Source organism: Leptodactylus fuscus, chromosome 1, assembly GCF_031893055.1.
Source record: "Leptodactylus fuscus isolate aLepFus1 chromosome 1, aLepFus1.hap2, whole genome shotgun sequence".
Classification (NCBI taxonomy): domain Eukaryota; kingdom Metazoa; phylum Chordata; class Amphibia; order Anura; family Leptodactylidae; genus Leptodactylus; species Leptodactylus fuscus.
Genome location: NC_134265.1, coordinates 258,809,084 through 258,826,218, shown reverse-complemented (window position 1 = coordinate 258,826,218; position 17,135 = coordinate 258,809,084). Strand labels below are relative to the sequence as shown.

General features: G+C 40.0%; 1 protein-coding gene across 2 annotated transcripts in view; it reads right to left on the bottom strand.

The window, feature by feature from the left end:
- SEC24D (SEC24 homolog D, COPII component) overlaps positions 1–17,135 on the bottom strand; it is an 89,820-nt gene that overhangs the window by 34,750 nt on the left and 37,935 nt on the right. For both annotated transcript variants that reach the window (XM_075286100.1, XM_075286108.1), the window contains exons 9-11: positions 16,846–16,984; positions 6,441–6,556; positions 2,874–2,998 (exon numbers count right to left, since the gene is read on the bottom strand). In XM_075286100.1, the coding sequence (XP_075142201.1) occupies positions 2,874–2,998; positions 6,441–6,556; positions 16,846–16,984 (380 nt within the window). The remainder of the gene's footprint in view (positions 1–2,873; positions 2,999–6,440; positions 6,557–16,845; positions 16,985–17,135) is intronic.

Here is a 17,135-nt window from a genome sequence, read left to right as displayed (position 1 = left end):
GCTTCAGTTACAAGCCCTCTGACCTCTTGTGTCCCCCTACCTCCTCATAGAATGTAAGCTCTTATGAGCAGGGCCCTCACTCCTATTGTTTGTTATGTTTATTTCTTTGTCACATTGTAATGTTTGATATTGTCTGTTAATGTGTCCTCTGATTTGTAAAGTGCTGCGGAATATTTTGGAACGATATAAATAAATAAATTATTATTATTATTATTAATAATAATAATTATTATTAATAATTATAATAATAATAATAATAATAATAAGAAGAAGAAGAAGAAGAAGAAGAAGAAGAAGAATATAAAGTCTTGGGCAGCCCTCTTTAAACATGGATGCAGTTATCACCAGGGGGAGCTTACTATAAACTGTGTCATTATTAAGTTTAATGTGCATTGTAACATCCAAAGGCCCCCAAGTGATATTTTTGGGTGAATATAGATAAAAAGATTGTAATTGATAAGACAGTCATATAAATATAGATAATTAGGTTGCTAGACAACCAGATAGAGGATCCACTGCTCCCAAAAGTAAATGTACCTGAGATTTGTCCATGCGTTATATGATTTCCATAGTACTACAATATGGCCAGAAGGTGGCACTAAATCTCAATAAATCACGAGATTGTTTCCTTCAACTGAATCCAGCTATACATACAGTAAATCCTGAGATTCTACAGAAGCACCGAATTCCTTGGTGCTACCCATCTGTTTCTTTGTCATTATGTCAAACATTTCCTTAGTTACCTATATACATATTGTAAGAAGCAATAAAAGTCTGCTTAAGTCTAAAAAGCCATTAGATATATCATGTAGCTGTCACAGAACATTGTTGTACTCAGCAATTATCACTTCTAAGTGTGGGAGCAAAGGGCTAATGTGAAGTGCACACAATAAATATTATCCAACACTTCTCATACAATATTTATCCAATACACAGGAAGGCCAAGCTGGTATTATACAAAGTATATGGTAACTATGCAGACAACATTGGGTATCATTGTATACATTAAAGGGAGTCTGTCAGCTACGTCTCCCTAAACTAAATCCAGGGCTGGGCATAAACTGGACATCTGTTAACTCTCAAAGAAAATGATTTTGCAAGTGCACAATGGGCATTGCTGACTGCATTTCACTTTTATGCGTGTAAGGTGTGATCCCAAAACTTCATAAGTGAAATATTTTCCCATCTCTGGCCATTAGTGTCAGTGACCATACTGGAAATATAGCACATCCATTTACAATACATACAGTAGAGGAGGGAAAACGGTGGCAAATATACTGAAGCTATCAATCAAGATCAAGGACTCAGCTAGGGAACGCCCACTTTGCACTTTCAACTTATTTGCATATCATATCAAACTTAATTTTCTCTGTAGTTAGACCTCTGTCCAGGGACACAAAGATAGGCATAGGCTCACATGTGCGTCCTTCTGGAGTCTCCTCCATAGAACCCACCAGAAATCGGAGAGAAGAGTCCTGAACGGAGGACTTTTCTCTCCACTGGTTTCAGTATAAAAACAGTGGACACTTGATGGACCCCAATATGATCTATGGGGTCTGCCGGTGTCCACAGCTAACCACTGTTTGGCGGTCAGGGTCTCCGTCATATGGGTCCCTTGGTGAAAACAAATGACGAAGAGCCCAGAGCAGATATGATATTAGCTATATAGAATTGTTTGAGCTGACAGACTGCCTAGAAGATATGGAGGAGGTATTTCCCATTAGTAAAAAAGCTGGAAAACACTGAAAGCAGATCATTTCTATTATCATTTCATTTCAGATTTGTAAGAGGAGCTGCTTAGTTATACTGGAGCCCAAGACTTTCTTCATTCCCATTAGTTTTCATTTTTCTATGTTAGGGATGGAAGGAAGGATTGTGTGGAAGTTTGGAGGCACGTTTTTCGGAATCATATTTCTTTCATTTCACTGGCATGACTGCTGGCTTAACTGGCATTCAGCTATTGATTTGACACATTTCCAATACTTAAATAAACTACAGTATGGAAATATAGATAAAACTTCAGTCTGTTTAGAAAAGTACGAAAATAAAATCTATGGATTCTGTCAGTGTTCACAGGAAACCACTGTTTTGGCATCAGGCTCTCCGTCGTTCGGGACCCTTAGTGGATCCCAAATCAAGTATCTAAATCTAGTCTGCATTCGACACACTGAGGTCTATGGGAGAATTTTCTAGACCTACTCTGTGAGGAGGCGGGGAGGAAATAAATTCTGACATCATTTATTAGAAGTAGTTGATGCAATGAATGGTCAATGGGTTTATCTACAGAGGTGTTAACTTCTGTTGTAATCCTGTTTGTCATGGAAGTAAGGTGTCTGTTGCAAAGATACCCCAAGACTCATGTTTAACATAAAATGATACAAACTACATGCAGACTTGAACCCAGGACCCCAGCGCTGTAAGGCAACTTAATATGGCAATATAAGCAAAGGCAACCTACAGAAGATGTCACTACATCTTGACAAAATCAAACATTTTAGGGTCTCCATTGGATCAAACCAATGGTCCCTCATGCTTTGCTATTAGTATTTCAACTTGTCCAGTTGTTCTGTTTTCCCCAGGTCCAACTCCTTTTTTTATGTAGATTGTGAGCCCCATATACGGCTCACAATGTACATTTTTTTTCCCTATCAGTATCATGTCTTTGGAGTATGGGAGGAAACCCACACAAACACAGAGAGAACATACAAACTCCTTGCAGATGTTGTCCGCAGCAGGATTCAAACCCTGCACATGACTAAGTGTTGCCAAGAGATTTGCCACTGACATATACTACAAACAGTGTGAACAGACCCTAAATCACCTTAGATAACTGCTATGTACCATTTTCTAACAGGAATTGAAACCAACATTACCTTGGCAGCCTATCTAGTAGAGTCTTGAGCTCCTCACATATCAAGCGGACCACACCATTTTTAATGTTGCTGTAGGACACATCTATCATGAATATAAAGGCAGGTGGAATGGGAGGCTTGTTTTTCTGAAAGATAAATATTAGTTTGTTATATGAATAATAAAATCAAAAGGGTAGATTTACCACACAAAACTACATTTCACGTGCACCACAACCATTAATGGTTTTACAGTTAGACACTATTTCCTCCATATTAAGTGTCTTGGAAAAGGCGAGTAACAAAATAATCGAATAATACAAGACATGTGACATTTTTTGTGCCACTGTGGTATATTTGGTGTAACTTCTGACTCGAATAATACAAAATATATTCCAGTCCGCACTCCTGAGATGTCCTTTTCTTTAAAATTTAAAAGTTTAAAATTTTAAAATTTAAAATTTTAAAGAAAAGGACATCTCAGGAGTGCGGACTGGAATATATTTTGTATTATTTGAGTTGCCGTTTGCCCCAGGAGTCCGGGATTTTCCAGCCGTGCACCCTGAAGATTGGACCATAAACGGGGATCTGGTGAGCTACTACTTTACTTCTATTGTTGACTTTGTAACTTCTGACTGCCTGGATTTACTTCACGCTGTCACTATTGCTGGACAATATTTCCAATTCCAAGTTGGTGAATACACAGAATTATCAATGTATTTCCACCATATTTAGGAAGCCTGGCTGTCACATTTCCCTATACATACAAATGAGTTGAGGAAGTGGGGCAGACATGAGAAATTCATTTGTCAATATTTTCATCCTCTATAATACTAGTAAATAAATTCTTTATTTAAATTTTTGCAATAAACAGGCATAAAAGTCAAACAAAAGACAAGAGCAGTATATAAAGTGCATGGCGACATAGTAGAATAACAGGACAATACCTTCAGTAACTACAGGCAATCTCAATATAGGTACAGTCCTATGAAAAAGTTTGGGCACCCCTATTAATCTTAATCATTTTTTGTTCTAAATATTTTGGTGTTTGCAACAGCCATTTCAGTTTGATATATCTAATAACTGATGGACACAGTAATATTTCAGGATTGAAATGAGGTTTATTGTACTAACAGAAAATGTGCAATATGCATTAAACCAAAATTTGACCGGTGCAAAAGTATGGGCACCCTTATCATTTTATTGATTTGAATTCCCCTAACTACTTTTTACTGACTTACTGAAGCACAAAATTGGTTTTGTAACCTGTGAGCTTTGAACTTCATAGCCAGATGTATCCAATCATAAGAAAAGGTATTTAAGGTGGCCAATTGCAAGTTGATCTCCTATTTGAATCTCCTCTGAAGAGTGGCATCATGGGCTACTCAAAACAACTCTCAAATGATCTGAAAACAAAGATTGTTCAACATAGTTGTTCAGGGGAAGGATACAAAAAGTTGTCTCAGAGATTTAACCTGTCAGTTTCCACTGTGAGGAACATAGTAAGGAAATGGAAGACCACAGGGACAGTTCTTGTTAAGCCCAGAAGTGGCAGGCCAAGAAAAATATCAGAAAGGCAGAGAAGAAGAATGGTGAGAACAGTCAAGGACAATCCACAGACCACCTCCAAAGAGCTGCAGCATCATCTTGCTGCAGATGGTGTCACTGTGCATCGGTCAACTATACAGCGCACTTTGCACAAATAGAAGCTGTATGGGAGAGTGATGAGAAAGAAGCCGTTTCTGCACGTACGCCACAAATAGAGTTGCCTGAGGTATGAAAAAGCACATTTGGACAAGGCAGCTTCATTTTGGAAACAATAATTGAGTTGTTTGGTTATAAAAAAAGGCGTTAAGCATGGCGTCCAAAAAGAAACAGAATTCCAAGAAAAACACATGCTACCCACTGTAAAATTTGGTGGAGGTTCCATCATGCTTTGGGGCTGTGTGGCCAATGCCGGCATCGGGAATCTTGTTAAAGTTGAGAGTCGCATGGATTCCACTCAGTATCAGCAGAGTCTTGAGAATAATGTTCAAGAACCAGTGACGAAGTTGAAGTTACGCCGGGGATGGATATTTCAGCAAGACAATGATCCAAAACACCACTCCAAATCCTCAGGCATTCATGCAGAGGAACAATTACAATGTTCTGGAATGGCCATCCCAGTCCCCAGACCTGAATATCATTGAACATCTGTGGGATGATTTGAAGCGGGCTGTCCATGCTCGGCGACCATCTAACTTAACTGAACTTGAATTGTTTGTCCAAAATACCTTTATCCAGGATCCAGGAACTGATTAAAAGCTACAGGAAGCGACTAGAGGCTGTTATCTTTGCAAAAGGAGGATCTAGTGAATATTAATGTCACTTTTCTGTTGAGGTGCCCATACTTTTGCACCGGTCAAATTTTGTTTTAATGCATATTGCACATTTTCTGTTAGTACAATAAACCTCATTTCAATCCTGAAATATTACTGTGTCCATCAGTTATTAGATATATCAAACTGAAATGGCTGTTATAAACACCAAAATATTTAGAACTAAAAATGATTAAGATTAATAGGGGTGCCCAAACTTTTTCATAGGACTGTATATAGCAATGCTTCCACACCCTTAAAGAGGACCTTTCATCAGATCGGGCACATACAGTTTTATATACTGCTGGAAAGCTGACAGTGCGCTGAATTCAGCGCACTATCGGCTTTCCCGATCTGTGCCCGGTGTAAAGAGCTATCGGTCCCGGGACCGTAGCGCTTTAGTGTCAGAAGGGTGTTTCTGTTAGCCAGGGACGCCCTTCTGCCCAGCAGCGCCTATCACGCTGTACTGTGGAGCGGGTAGGAACACCCCTACCTCTGCTCACAGTGCTCGTCCATAGACGAGTATTATCAGGAGGGGAGGGGGGAGTTCCTCCCCGCTCACACAGTACAGCGCGATAGGCGCTGCTGGGCAGAAGGGCGTCCCTGGCTAACAGAAACGCCCTTCTGACACTAAAGCGCTACGGTCCCGGGACCGATAGCTCTTTACACCGGGCACAGATCGGGAAAGCCGATAGTACACTGAATTCAGCGCACTGTCAGCTTTCCAGCAGTATATAAAACTGCATGTGCCCGATCTGATGAAAGGTCCTCTTTAAGGAGGCAGGGAAAGGAAAAATTGCAAGGAAAGAGAGGAGAATGGAAAAAAAAAGGTAGGAGAATAACAGAGGTTGCACCCAGTTGGCCACCTAGTACCCCTCAGAGCTTCGCATTTTTCTATCTGTATGAGATTTACCTCCAGAACATGTGCCCTAAATTTAACAAATGCCACAAGGCGACAGATATTGGCACATAGCTCACCCTGTACATCTGTATTTCTGAGTCAAGTACTTTTGTTTACTGTTAATTGTTGATATTACAATGCTTTACAGATCTTAAAGAAAATTATCTGAAAGCAACACTTTCCAAGCAGGGGTTAAACAGACTTCAATCTCTTGCTTTAAGTTACTGTGCCAAATGACAGAAAGATTAAAAATGTTCTTGTATACAGAGATAAAAAGGGAGGCTGAACGCGCCTTTATAAAAACAGAGGAAATGAGATCCACAATGCACTTACTCTGCAGTAATCCAGTGTAGCAACATATTCATAAGATCCCAGAGATAATTCTGGTCTTTCATAATGGTCCACTCTTCTGCCAATATGGTCCAGATGTTGAAAGTAGAATGGCGGGACTAGCAAAACAAACAGGAAGGCAGAACATTTTACTGAAATGATAAGCGGTGATAATGTTTCCTTACAAAACAGACTGAAACACTATAGAGTGCATAAAATAAGAGATGAACAGGTAAACGCTACACTGGAAGCCACGATAATTATACAGGTTATACCCATTCAGGCAAATAGCTGCAGAGATGGAAATAATTGCTCCTGAGTCCAGACCTTTAAGGCAGCACTTACAGTAACAACTTAGGAAAAAGAACAGAAGCTACAAAAACAGCAGAGCACAGGTAACTACACTGTTTCCATAACGGTCAAGGTAGAGAAACAGTGGGGCTCAGTTGTGCTAAACTTTGTGCTTGTGTAGCTGCCATTCTGCTCTATGGAAGCTACGGGAACAGCGTAGAACAGAACAACTGATGTAAGAACAATTCTTTAAGGACCCCTTACATAAGTCAATGAGAAAAATATGCAAATCTGTTTCCCAAGATGTAAATAGGGAAACAGTGCCTTTGTTTGCTGCCCTCTAGGGGTAGCTCCCTTGAACATCATGCCTGACTTTCCAACAAGCCTTTACTGCAATGATGCAGGATTTTGTCAAGTCAGTATCCCAGCTGTGGACAGCACTGTTTCGATCTGGTTGGATCTCTTCAGCACAGCATAGGGAAAACTGACCAAAATGTAAATGGGGAAACAGTATCTCTGTTTGCTCCTAATGTCCTTAGGGAGTGACATTATCCCCATAACCATAGGTTAATGAGTGACTGTACAATTATCATCAAGAAATGAGCAAACGACTGTCAGCTGACTGCATTTATTATGTGGGCCTAAAGACTATTTTTTGTCAGCGGTACACTCCCATGAGAACATCTGACAAATGCAAACTGTACGGGAGCAAATAATAGTTGTTCTTCCCCATACAGTACAATGATCACTGCAAGCTCATGGCTGGGCAGATTTACACAGGGCAATGACTAGGAAATAACGCTCACACAAACAGTTGTACATCATCAATCTTAAGACTGACCCCCCCACGTTGCAGAAATGCTGCCTTTTTTGTTGCAGAATTTTGTGCGTTTTTTTGAGCCAAAGACAGGAGTGGACAAAGCAGGAGGTATACTTCTCACTACTTTTGTAGCCATGCTTGGCTATGGCTCAAAAAAACACAGCAAAATCTGAATTGAAAAAGCTGTGTTTCTGCAACGTGGGGCCTCAGCTTAAATGACATTATAAGGTTAGGGTCCCATGTAGCATAAACGCCACAATTTGGCCATGGCAGAAACGTGCATTAAAAACCTCAGCATTTTCCATTACCTGTCATTTGGATTGGGATTCTGGTAAATCCCATCTACACATTACAGAAGAATATCCACAGCGGATAGGCTGTGATTTGAAGAACTGTCAGTATGTTAATTATACCTACGGAAACACTGACGGTTTCCATATAGGTATAACAGAAGTAGCCCCTGAACCGATCAGCTGTATGGAGCCACTTCCGGCACCCATCCACTTACCAGTCAGCGCTCCTTCTCATCCCCTCCTCTTCCCTCTTCAGCCTTCAATCGGCCCTGTGCTCCTCACATCATGCTGTGATGATGTAATGTGCAGCACCGGGGGGGAGGGCCCTGGAGGTTGAAGAGGGAAGAGACTGCAGGCAGGAGCACGAATTAGTAAATTAATAAGGCCATTACTAGAATTCAACTGCTTATTGAACAAATCAGTGGGGATCCGGTAGGGCCCCATAAAGGCACAAGGTCGACCAGTGGGCCAGTCCGAGCCTGTGTCTGACTGTTGGGATTATTGACTGCACAATGCCCACTTGCTTATCTTTCTCCTAAACAGAAATAGAAGGTGATAACATTTATCATAAAGATGTTGTGCCTAACAATAGAAAGGAATGGAAAGGAAGAGGTTGTCCCTAGTTGATTTGTATCTGGATCTCTGGTGAAATGCAACAGTTGTTTATTCCATAACTGGCTGTTCACTAGCAGCCTAACATATCCCACTCATTGACATTGACAAGTGCCTTTGAGATGACATAATCCATGTGTTCATCTCGCCAGTCTGTGGCTTTAAAGAAATGGCTAATCGATATAAATACACTGAATAATCTACACTAACTGACATGTCATGCACCTACAGTATATGAAGGGGAACATAGAGCAAGAAAAGTCTTGTTAAATAATATAAAACATAACCTTTTAGCTTCTGATTCGCAAGGTGTAATAGTTCAAAGCAGTATTTGTAATTCTTTAGTCTCACTTCATCAGAAGAGGACAAAAAAATGTTTTCCCATCCACTTTCATTGGAATGCAACTTTCAATTAAGGCCCGATTCACATCTACGCAAGGGTTTCTGTTCAGGGAGTCCGCTTGGGGACCCGCCAAACAGAAACCAAATCTGCATTAAAAATGCGGTTAGCTTAGGAAACCCGCAGACCCCATAAACTATAATGGGGTATGTATGGTTTCCACCCAGTTACCACACGAAAAATGCAGAGAGAAAAGTGCTGCTTGCAGTGCTTTTCTCTCCACATTTCTGATGCAGAGAGGGGAACGGAATGACCTGAATGCAGATGTGAATCGGGCCTAAGGCTTGTGCCAATGGCCATATCATGGCTCGGTTTGTAAAGTCATAATACGACTACCACAGAAGTCCTTGAGGTCTCTATTATAGACATTTCATGGGTAGTGGTAGTATAGTCCCCATGCACTACTTTACAGTCTCTAGAGATAGAGCCCTTACTGTTACGACTGCATTTAGTTAAAGTGTGTGACTGAATGGGCATCTGCAATGGGTATATGCGCTGCACAACAGTTACAGAATGTAACATCAAAATCACAAGATACATAATCTCAACATGTTAACAAGTTTGTTAAATCATATTTTTTTTCCCCAAAGCTGGTTATCCCCTACCACTCATTTTGGGGTACCTTGATGTAATGTAAGGGAGGACACACCTGTCTATTGTGTCTCTAAGGCTATGATCACATCATATTTGTATCATCCATTACATTAGCATCCATTTGTAAGCATTTGTAACATATTTGTGAAATGGATCAACTAAGCGGATGAGACAAATGCGATGAGAACTTAGCTTTAAGCTGTCTTCCAACCCAAGCCTCAATAAATTGCTGAAACCAGCACAAAACCATTTAAACCTGAAACATGGGTAAGAACCACATCAAGAAGATACTTCAGCAAAATATGCATTTATCAATGTTAAACATAGTTACCTACAGATATAACAAACCCCAGCATGTGGTACGTTTAACTTTGTTCTGCCAAAAATACTGTATGTGTGCTTGTAAAAATAAGCAGAGATGGCCTATTTAGTTTGGTTAATTTGAAAAGCCCACGTCTTGCCAAGAGGAACAAGGAAATTCTCAGCACCAGTGTCTTCAGGCTCAAGTTTCATAGTTGAAAAGATTACTGTTTTAGGGAAAGGACTGTGCCACGATGATTCAAATGAGGATATCCAAGTTAATTCTAACGTCTAGCAGGGCTTGTTCCGACAAAAAGAAAACTTGGGACTCATCCAAAATCACAGAAACACTTGCTTATGAGTCACATAGAGTCATTCTTGGACAAATATGGCATGGTATCTTCAGTGAAAATGAGCTTGTCACTGGAAGATTAATAGATGTTGAAGCCATGAAATCCATAGGCACATGGAGCTTATTAAAACAACTATTTGATTTCACGTTTCCAGCTCCCCCTCTCCTTGTGACTTTAAAAGTGTTATCTGGACGTGGTGAGAAATACTTTGCAGAGCTGAAGCCGCAGCCTTGGACTAATCTGCTTCATAAGAATTTCTTTTATAAAAGGGGTGGTAATCTTATACTTATATAAGGACGCCTTTATCATAGAAGAGAGGTTGCTGCAATTAAAACTTACATCCTCAAGTCTTTCTGTCAGTGTCATATCCACAAAAGTTCTAAATGTACACAGTAGTAGTATCACGCATAAGTGGGGTTTATTTATTAAAAGCTAAGTACAGTTGGGGAGGGGGTGTTCCTCACAGCCCAGCTAGACTGTCAGGAACGCCCTTCTGACAGTGGGCAGAGATCGGTGCCGTTATTAAGGCACCGATATCTCCAGCCTCGGGACACATAACGGGAAAGCTTACAGTGCACTGAATTCAGGTCACTGTTGGCTTTCTAGTGATATATAAAACTGCATGTGCCTGAGGACCTGAAAGGTCCTCTTTGAAAAAAAATAAAAAAAAATTAAAAAAAGATAAAAATAAAAGTATAAAAAATTTGCAAATAAAAAGTAAAAAAAACACCTTTTACATTTCAAAACCATGTACTGTAAATAACATAAAGTAAAAAAAAACTGTTAGGTATTCCTGCATGCGTATAAGTCTGCACTATCCAAAAGTAGCATTATTTATCCTGTATGGTGAACATCGTTAAAAAAAATATATATATATATATATATGTATTTTGGTCACCTTGCTTCTCAGAATTGTGGATTTCACATGGACCCCCAAAAAATGTTAACAAAATCTAACCAAAACATTATATTTTCCCCAAAATTGTGCTAAATAAAAGTATGCCTTATCACCCAAAGAATAAGCACTCATAAAGCTATGATGTCAGAAAAATAAAAAAAAAAAAGCTATAAATTTTGGAAGGCAGGGAAGGAAAGTATGAAAAATGTCATGAGCATTAACGTCTAAACCGGGACTTTGTTGAATGGTGCCAACAGAATCACCTCAGGATTAATGCTGGGAAGACCAAGGAGATGGTGGTGGACTTTAGCAAACGGAGAAGTGCTCTGACCCCGGTGGAGATCCAAGGACTGGGCTGATCACCTGTAGGCGCTGCACAGAAAGGGCCACAGCAGACTCTACCTGCTCAGGAGGATGACGGTCTTTGGAGTCCAGGGAACACTTCTTAGGGCCTTCTTCAACTCTGTGGTTGCTTCAGCCATCTTTTTCGGTGTGGCCTGCTTGGGGAGCAGTATATCAACCAGGGACAGAAAAAGACTTGACAGGCTGATCAGGAGGGCCAGCTCTGTCCCAGAGAGCCCTTTGGACCCAGCACAGGTGGTGGGTGACAGAAGGATACTGTCTGTGGTGACCTCCATGCGGGAGAACAACTCCCACCCCATGTATGAGACCTTGATGGCACTTAGCAGCACTGTAAGTGGCCGTCTGCTTCACCCCAAATGTGAGAAGGAGCGCTATCGCAAGTCCTTCCTTCCAACTGCGACCAGGCTGTATAATCTACATCAAACCAAGCGAAGATCACTCTGCACAGAAAACTAATGATTATGACTATGAACTCTTCCTTCTTTCTTCTTCTGTTCCTTAGCTGCTATGGATATCTATCTATAGTATATCTTCTCTTCTCAGCATATGTGTGTGTGTGTCTACGTCTGTAATATATTACTGTGTATTATCCTGTATCTGTATTACTTTGCTGCTGTAACATACTGAAATTTCACACTGTGGGACTGTTAAAGGATTATCTTATTTTATCTTATCCTTAAAGGGGAAAAAGATTGCAAAACCATAAAAGATAGGGCACATTCTAAAAATTCAAAAAAAGAAAAATGTTGGATGTGAACTTAAGATATGTTTCACTAAAAAAGAAGGGGTAGCTACGAGCTACAAGACCCCGAAGATACAATTCAGGGGCTACATCAACAAACTGTGAACTGTTCATCTCAAGCCTCCCCTATATTGTCATACTGTGAAATGCATGGCATTTTATCTAGCGAGCCAGTCTTGATTCTCTTCCAGTGAAGAATTTACCGTGTCTTGTGATATGTTTGATATAATGCTTATTTCTTAATGCAATGCCAAGTAAGAATGTAAACTAGAGCAACACATTGAAGACTCCTTCTAAGCACATACTTGACATTTCCAAACAATCTGGGGCAGATATATCTTTGGTGCAACCGCACATGGACCTTAAAGGGGCTCTATCACTGGGAAAAGTCATTTTTAACTAATCACATCCTTGCATAGGCTTTAGAAAGGCTATGCCACACCTACCTTTAGTATGTAAATTGCCTCAGTGGTTTCTGAATAAGTCCGTTTTTATTCATATGCTAATGAGCTTCCAGCCAGCACAGGAAGTTCGCAGCAGGCTGAAGCAGATGGCTGAAGCAATCACAGAGTTAAAAAAAGGCCCTAAGAAGTCCCCGCTGGACTACAAAGGCCCTCAGCCTCCTGAGCAGGTAGAGTCTGCTGTAACCTTTTCTGTGCAGCACATCCAGGTGATCAGCCCAGTCCAGTTTATTATTGAGAAGCACACCTAGTACTTACAGGTCTTGACTATCTCAATGCCTGTCCCTTAGAACTCCACCGGAATCAGAACATTTCTCCGCTTACTGAAGTCCACTGCTATTTCCTTGGCCTTCCCAGCATTAAAGAGGCTCTATCACTGAGAAAAGTCATTTTTAACTAATCACATCCTTGCATAGGCTTTAGAAATGCTATTCCACACCTACCTTTAGTATGTAGATTGTCTCAGTGGTTTCTGAAAAAGCCTGTTCTGTATACAGCCATTGGAAACAATAGCAAAGGGGGTGCACGATGCATCGTGCAGCAGTCTAATTAGCATATGAATAAAAACAGACTTATTCAGAAACCAGTGAGGCAATCTACATACTAAAGGTAGGTGTGAAATAGCCTTTCTAAAGGCTATGCAAAGATGTGATTAGTTAAAAATGACTTTGATAGAGCCCCTTTAACAGAAGCTACTATTGTTATGAGATTGCAGGTAAATGTGTAAGCTAATTTACTGCAAAAAAACAATATAGCTATATGTCAGGAAATCCAAACCATCACTGGATATGCTGGTTATGTGGGTACAGTGATACATAAATGTTTAAGATGCAGAAGTTCATGGCTAATGGTTACTGGCTGAGCCATTGGAAAATAAGGGTCCTATAACAGTTGCTGCACAGGTTCCCTCAGTTACGTGTCCACCCCTGCATACCATATAAACTTTATTGAAAATTAAAAACATATGCAAAAGCAGTAAACATCAATATGCAGTAGCCTACATATTTATAGTGTCAACAATTCACAACTTAGTAAAGATAAATTCACTATTTTTCAGAAAAAGTCTCAGAGTGAATATCATATACGCTTACATAACAGGACATAATAACTGAAATCAGTAGTATAAGAGGAGGACATCCATAGCCGGAAACCTGCTGAAAAAGTTCTACCACTTCTCCTTTAATACAATTTATCTTTTCTCATAACATACAATTATTTCTTCATCCTACAACCATAGTTAAAATCAATGTGGGCGTTTTCCACTTGGAGGCAATGTGGACCTGGATTACCATTAAAATATGCTGAATCAATTTACAGGATTTATCGGTAAGGAGGTCGGCCTTTTCATCTAACAAACAAATTGTAGGGTTCCTAGGACATGTTAAGTATTTGGGTCCATTAAGAAGCCACTATTGGACAGGACCACCATGTATACAGCCTAGTATCCCTAGTTTGGCAACCGCAGAAACACATAGGAGATGCTGAGAGGTATACGGTATAAATACTTGCTGGGACATGGTTACCTTGATGCAGAATTTTTAAGGCTGTCTCCACAAGGGAAACTTTCCGACCTCCCTGACTTAATGTCTGGCAGGATACTTGTCAAATTTGGGGAGAGAATTGAATATGGAGATCCTCCTCCCAAATTTCAATTTGGTATCCCTGGGAGGTTATATGCAGATAAAACAATGAGAGGAGACCCAGCCTTAGTGGAGTGTTGCTGCCTGGTAATCTTTTAGTATAGTAGGTACAGAAAGAACCCCAGAGGACTTATGCATGGTCTGCATATCATATTTTATAGTTACATTACTTTTGTAAGACCTGGAAACTGACAATATGTCTATGTTCCAATGTCTCATTTTATTTTCTGATGAACAGAAAGCCAAATCCATGGGGCAATAGAAGAAAACAATGAGCTTTTTAAGGATGGTTACAAAATAGCCCTGGGCTTATATCATTATTAGAAACCATGTTTTACATTGACTGCCTTTCTGAAAGAAATGGAAGAGGTTGTTCTAGCTGTAGGCAATGATTAATGTATATGAGTACAATACTATTTATAATCCCAAAATTAATGAAGAAAATGTGAGGGGGTGGACAAGGATCAACATATTCCAGACTTTATTACATTCACAAGTGGCAGTCTACAATATAATCTGTATATCAATTGCTCCTTTATTTTCAGCTTCCTGCTTGTTGTCAGTGAATGGGGATAATATTCTGTAGATAAACTTACTTAGAGGACCTTTCATGTCCTCAGGCACATGTGGTTTTATAAACCGCTAGAAAGCCGACAGTGCGCTGAATTCAGTTCACTGACGGCTTTCCCGTTATGTTCCCCAAGACTGGAGATATCAGTGCCAATATCTGCCCACTGTCAGAAGAGCGTCCCTGACAGTCTAGCTGGGCTGTGAGGAACGTGCACCCCCAGATTGTGAATTCAGGACACTGTCAGCTTTCTAGCAGTATATAAAACCGCGTGTGCAGGAGGACATGAAACATCCTCTTTAAAGGCAGTCTATCACTGGGGATTTCATTTTTTTAATGGCCCCGGTGGTGGCATCAACAGTATGATGGTGCTGTGTTAGGAGCACAAGGGGAACGCCCCCAAGTTCTCCCTCAGCTTCATTTACATACCGTATATGTCAAAAACAGTATATTTCAAGAACGGCTGTGAGCAGGATAGAAGGAGGGGTGGAACCAGAATAGCCTTTCTAAAGGCTATTCCAACTTGTGTTTACTTAAAAAACAAAATCACCAATGATAGACTTCCTTTAATAGTGTTCATGGTAATGCCCACCTGACATAGATGTAGGACTCAATACAATAACTCTTGATACAATGTAGCAAGCCCCGCACCTGTGTGAGCAGCATTTCAGTCTCTGTAAATGTTACTCTGTTACTACTGACACTCCCTTTAACAATAATCATACTACTTCAGCTTTGACAGATATCTATGCACCAGCAAACTGAAATTTGCTTGGCAAGCTTCATAGTCCAAACAAACTACTCTCCAAAGAGAGTTTGTCACTAATCATGGTAAAATTGTAGTAGTGGGCACAACTTTTACATCAGAAACACCTCACAGTGCCAAACAAGGAAAATGAGGACAAACACATATTGGTTCTGTGCAGTCATATCGCACATATATCACAGAAATGTTTCATAGAGGCAAGGTCACTTACTACAGTAGGTGCAAGTTCAATGACTATATGAGACTAGGTCTACATGGCGGCTTGGCTGAAAGATCGCTGAGTTGCCCTGTCAGCACTGCATCTAATAAAAGTAATTGTGACTCTATTGTGACTTGCAAGGTCCAGTGACACAATGAGCTAAAAAAAAATATTCAAACCTGGTAGATTTTTTTATGCTAATTTGCTAGTTGTCAGGGCAATAGAGAGACCTCCTGCCATTCGACATGTGTCACCACCTACCATTAGTACCTTGCATTGATCCTCCAACTTAGAGGGAAATGTTACATTGACACTTTCTGTTTGTGTGCAGGAAATAAACGCTGCTTCGTCCTCAGGAATCATGTTGTATATAACTCAGCATAGATATATACAACATTTGATGTAATGTATATAGCGTTACAAATAATGGTTATATCTGCTCCTCAGCACATTAAGTACCAATTTTACAGTATGGACTCTTCACACTACAACATTTGCAATGAATCTATGTCACAATCTATAGATTTACCATAGAATTCACCCTATGTATTGCAAAAGTTGAAATCAGCTCTGGAAATCAGCAGCATAAAATGACATACTGTGGATTTAAGATTCACACTGAAAGTCAATGTCCACTGCAGATTTTTCCCACAGCGCATGGTTGATTTTTAGTAAAATTCCATTTACAGGTACTGTAATACGCCAGAACAATACCTATTTAACAAAGAAAAAAAAGTCTGTGATTTATGACTTACCACATATAAGTGGAGGCAAAACGGGGTGCAGAACCAAGCCTTGGGACTTCACAAAGCATTTGAGCATGTAGGAAACGCAGAAGAAGTTCGCATCTCACCGAATCCTCTCAAATACGTTACTTTATGGAATCTTCAATAAAAGGATAGTACACACATATACACATGTATATGTGCGTACTATCCTTTTAATGAAGATTCAATGAAGTAACGTATTTGAGAGGATTCGGTGAGATGCGAACTTCTTCTGCTTTTCCTAAATACCTATTTAACTAGACCCTAAAACATGGATGGAAACATCAAAGCAGAAAATATTTATGACGGTTAAGAAGGGAATGCAGGCAGAAAAGATTTACCTTCATTGACACAATTGCAAAATCCACACTGGTATCGTCTTCCCCCCTCAATAAAAAGCATGAATGGGCACATATAAGCTTTACATCGGTTACAACGAATTGGTCCAGCTTCACCATGGTTCACAAGATAGAGAGGAGTCTAGAAAACAAAGACACAAGCTCTGTTACATTAATGCAGCCATTTTACTAAGTAAGAAATCATTTAGAGTAATGGCTGTCATTGATATAGAGTTTAAGTTACTTTATGCTTCTGGAACCACAAGCGTGTTCTCCACTCCAGTTTGGCAGAG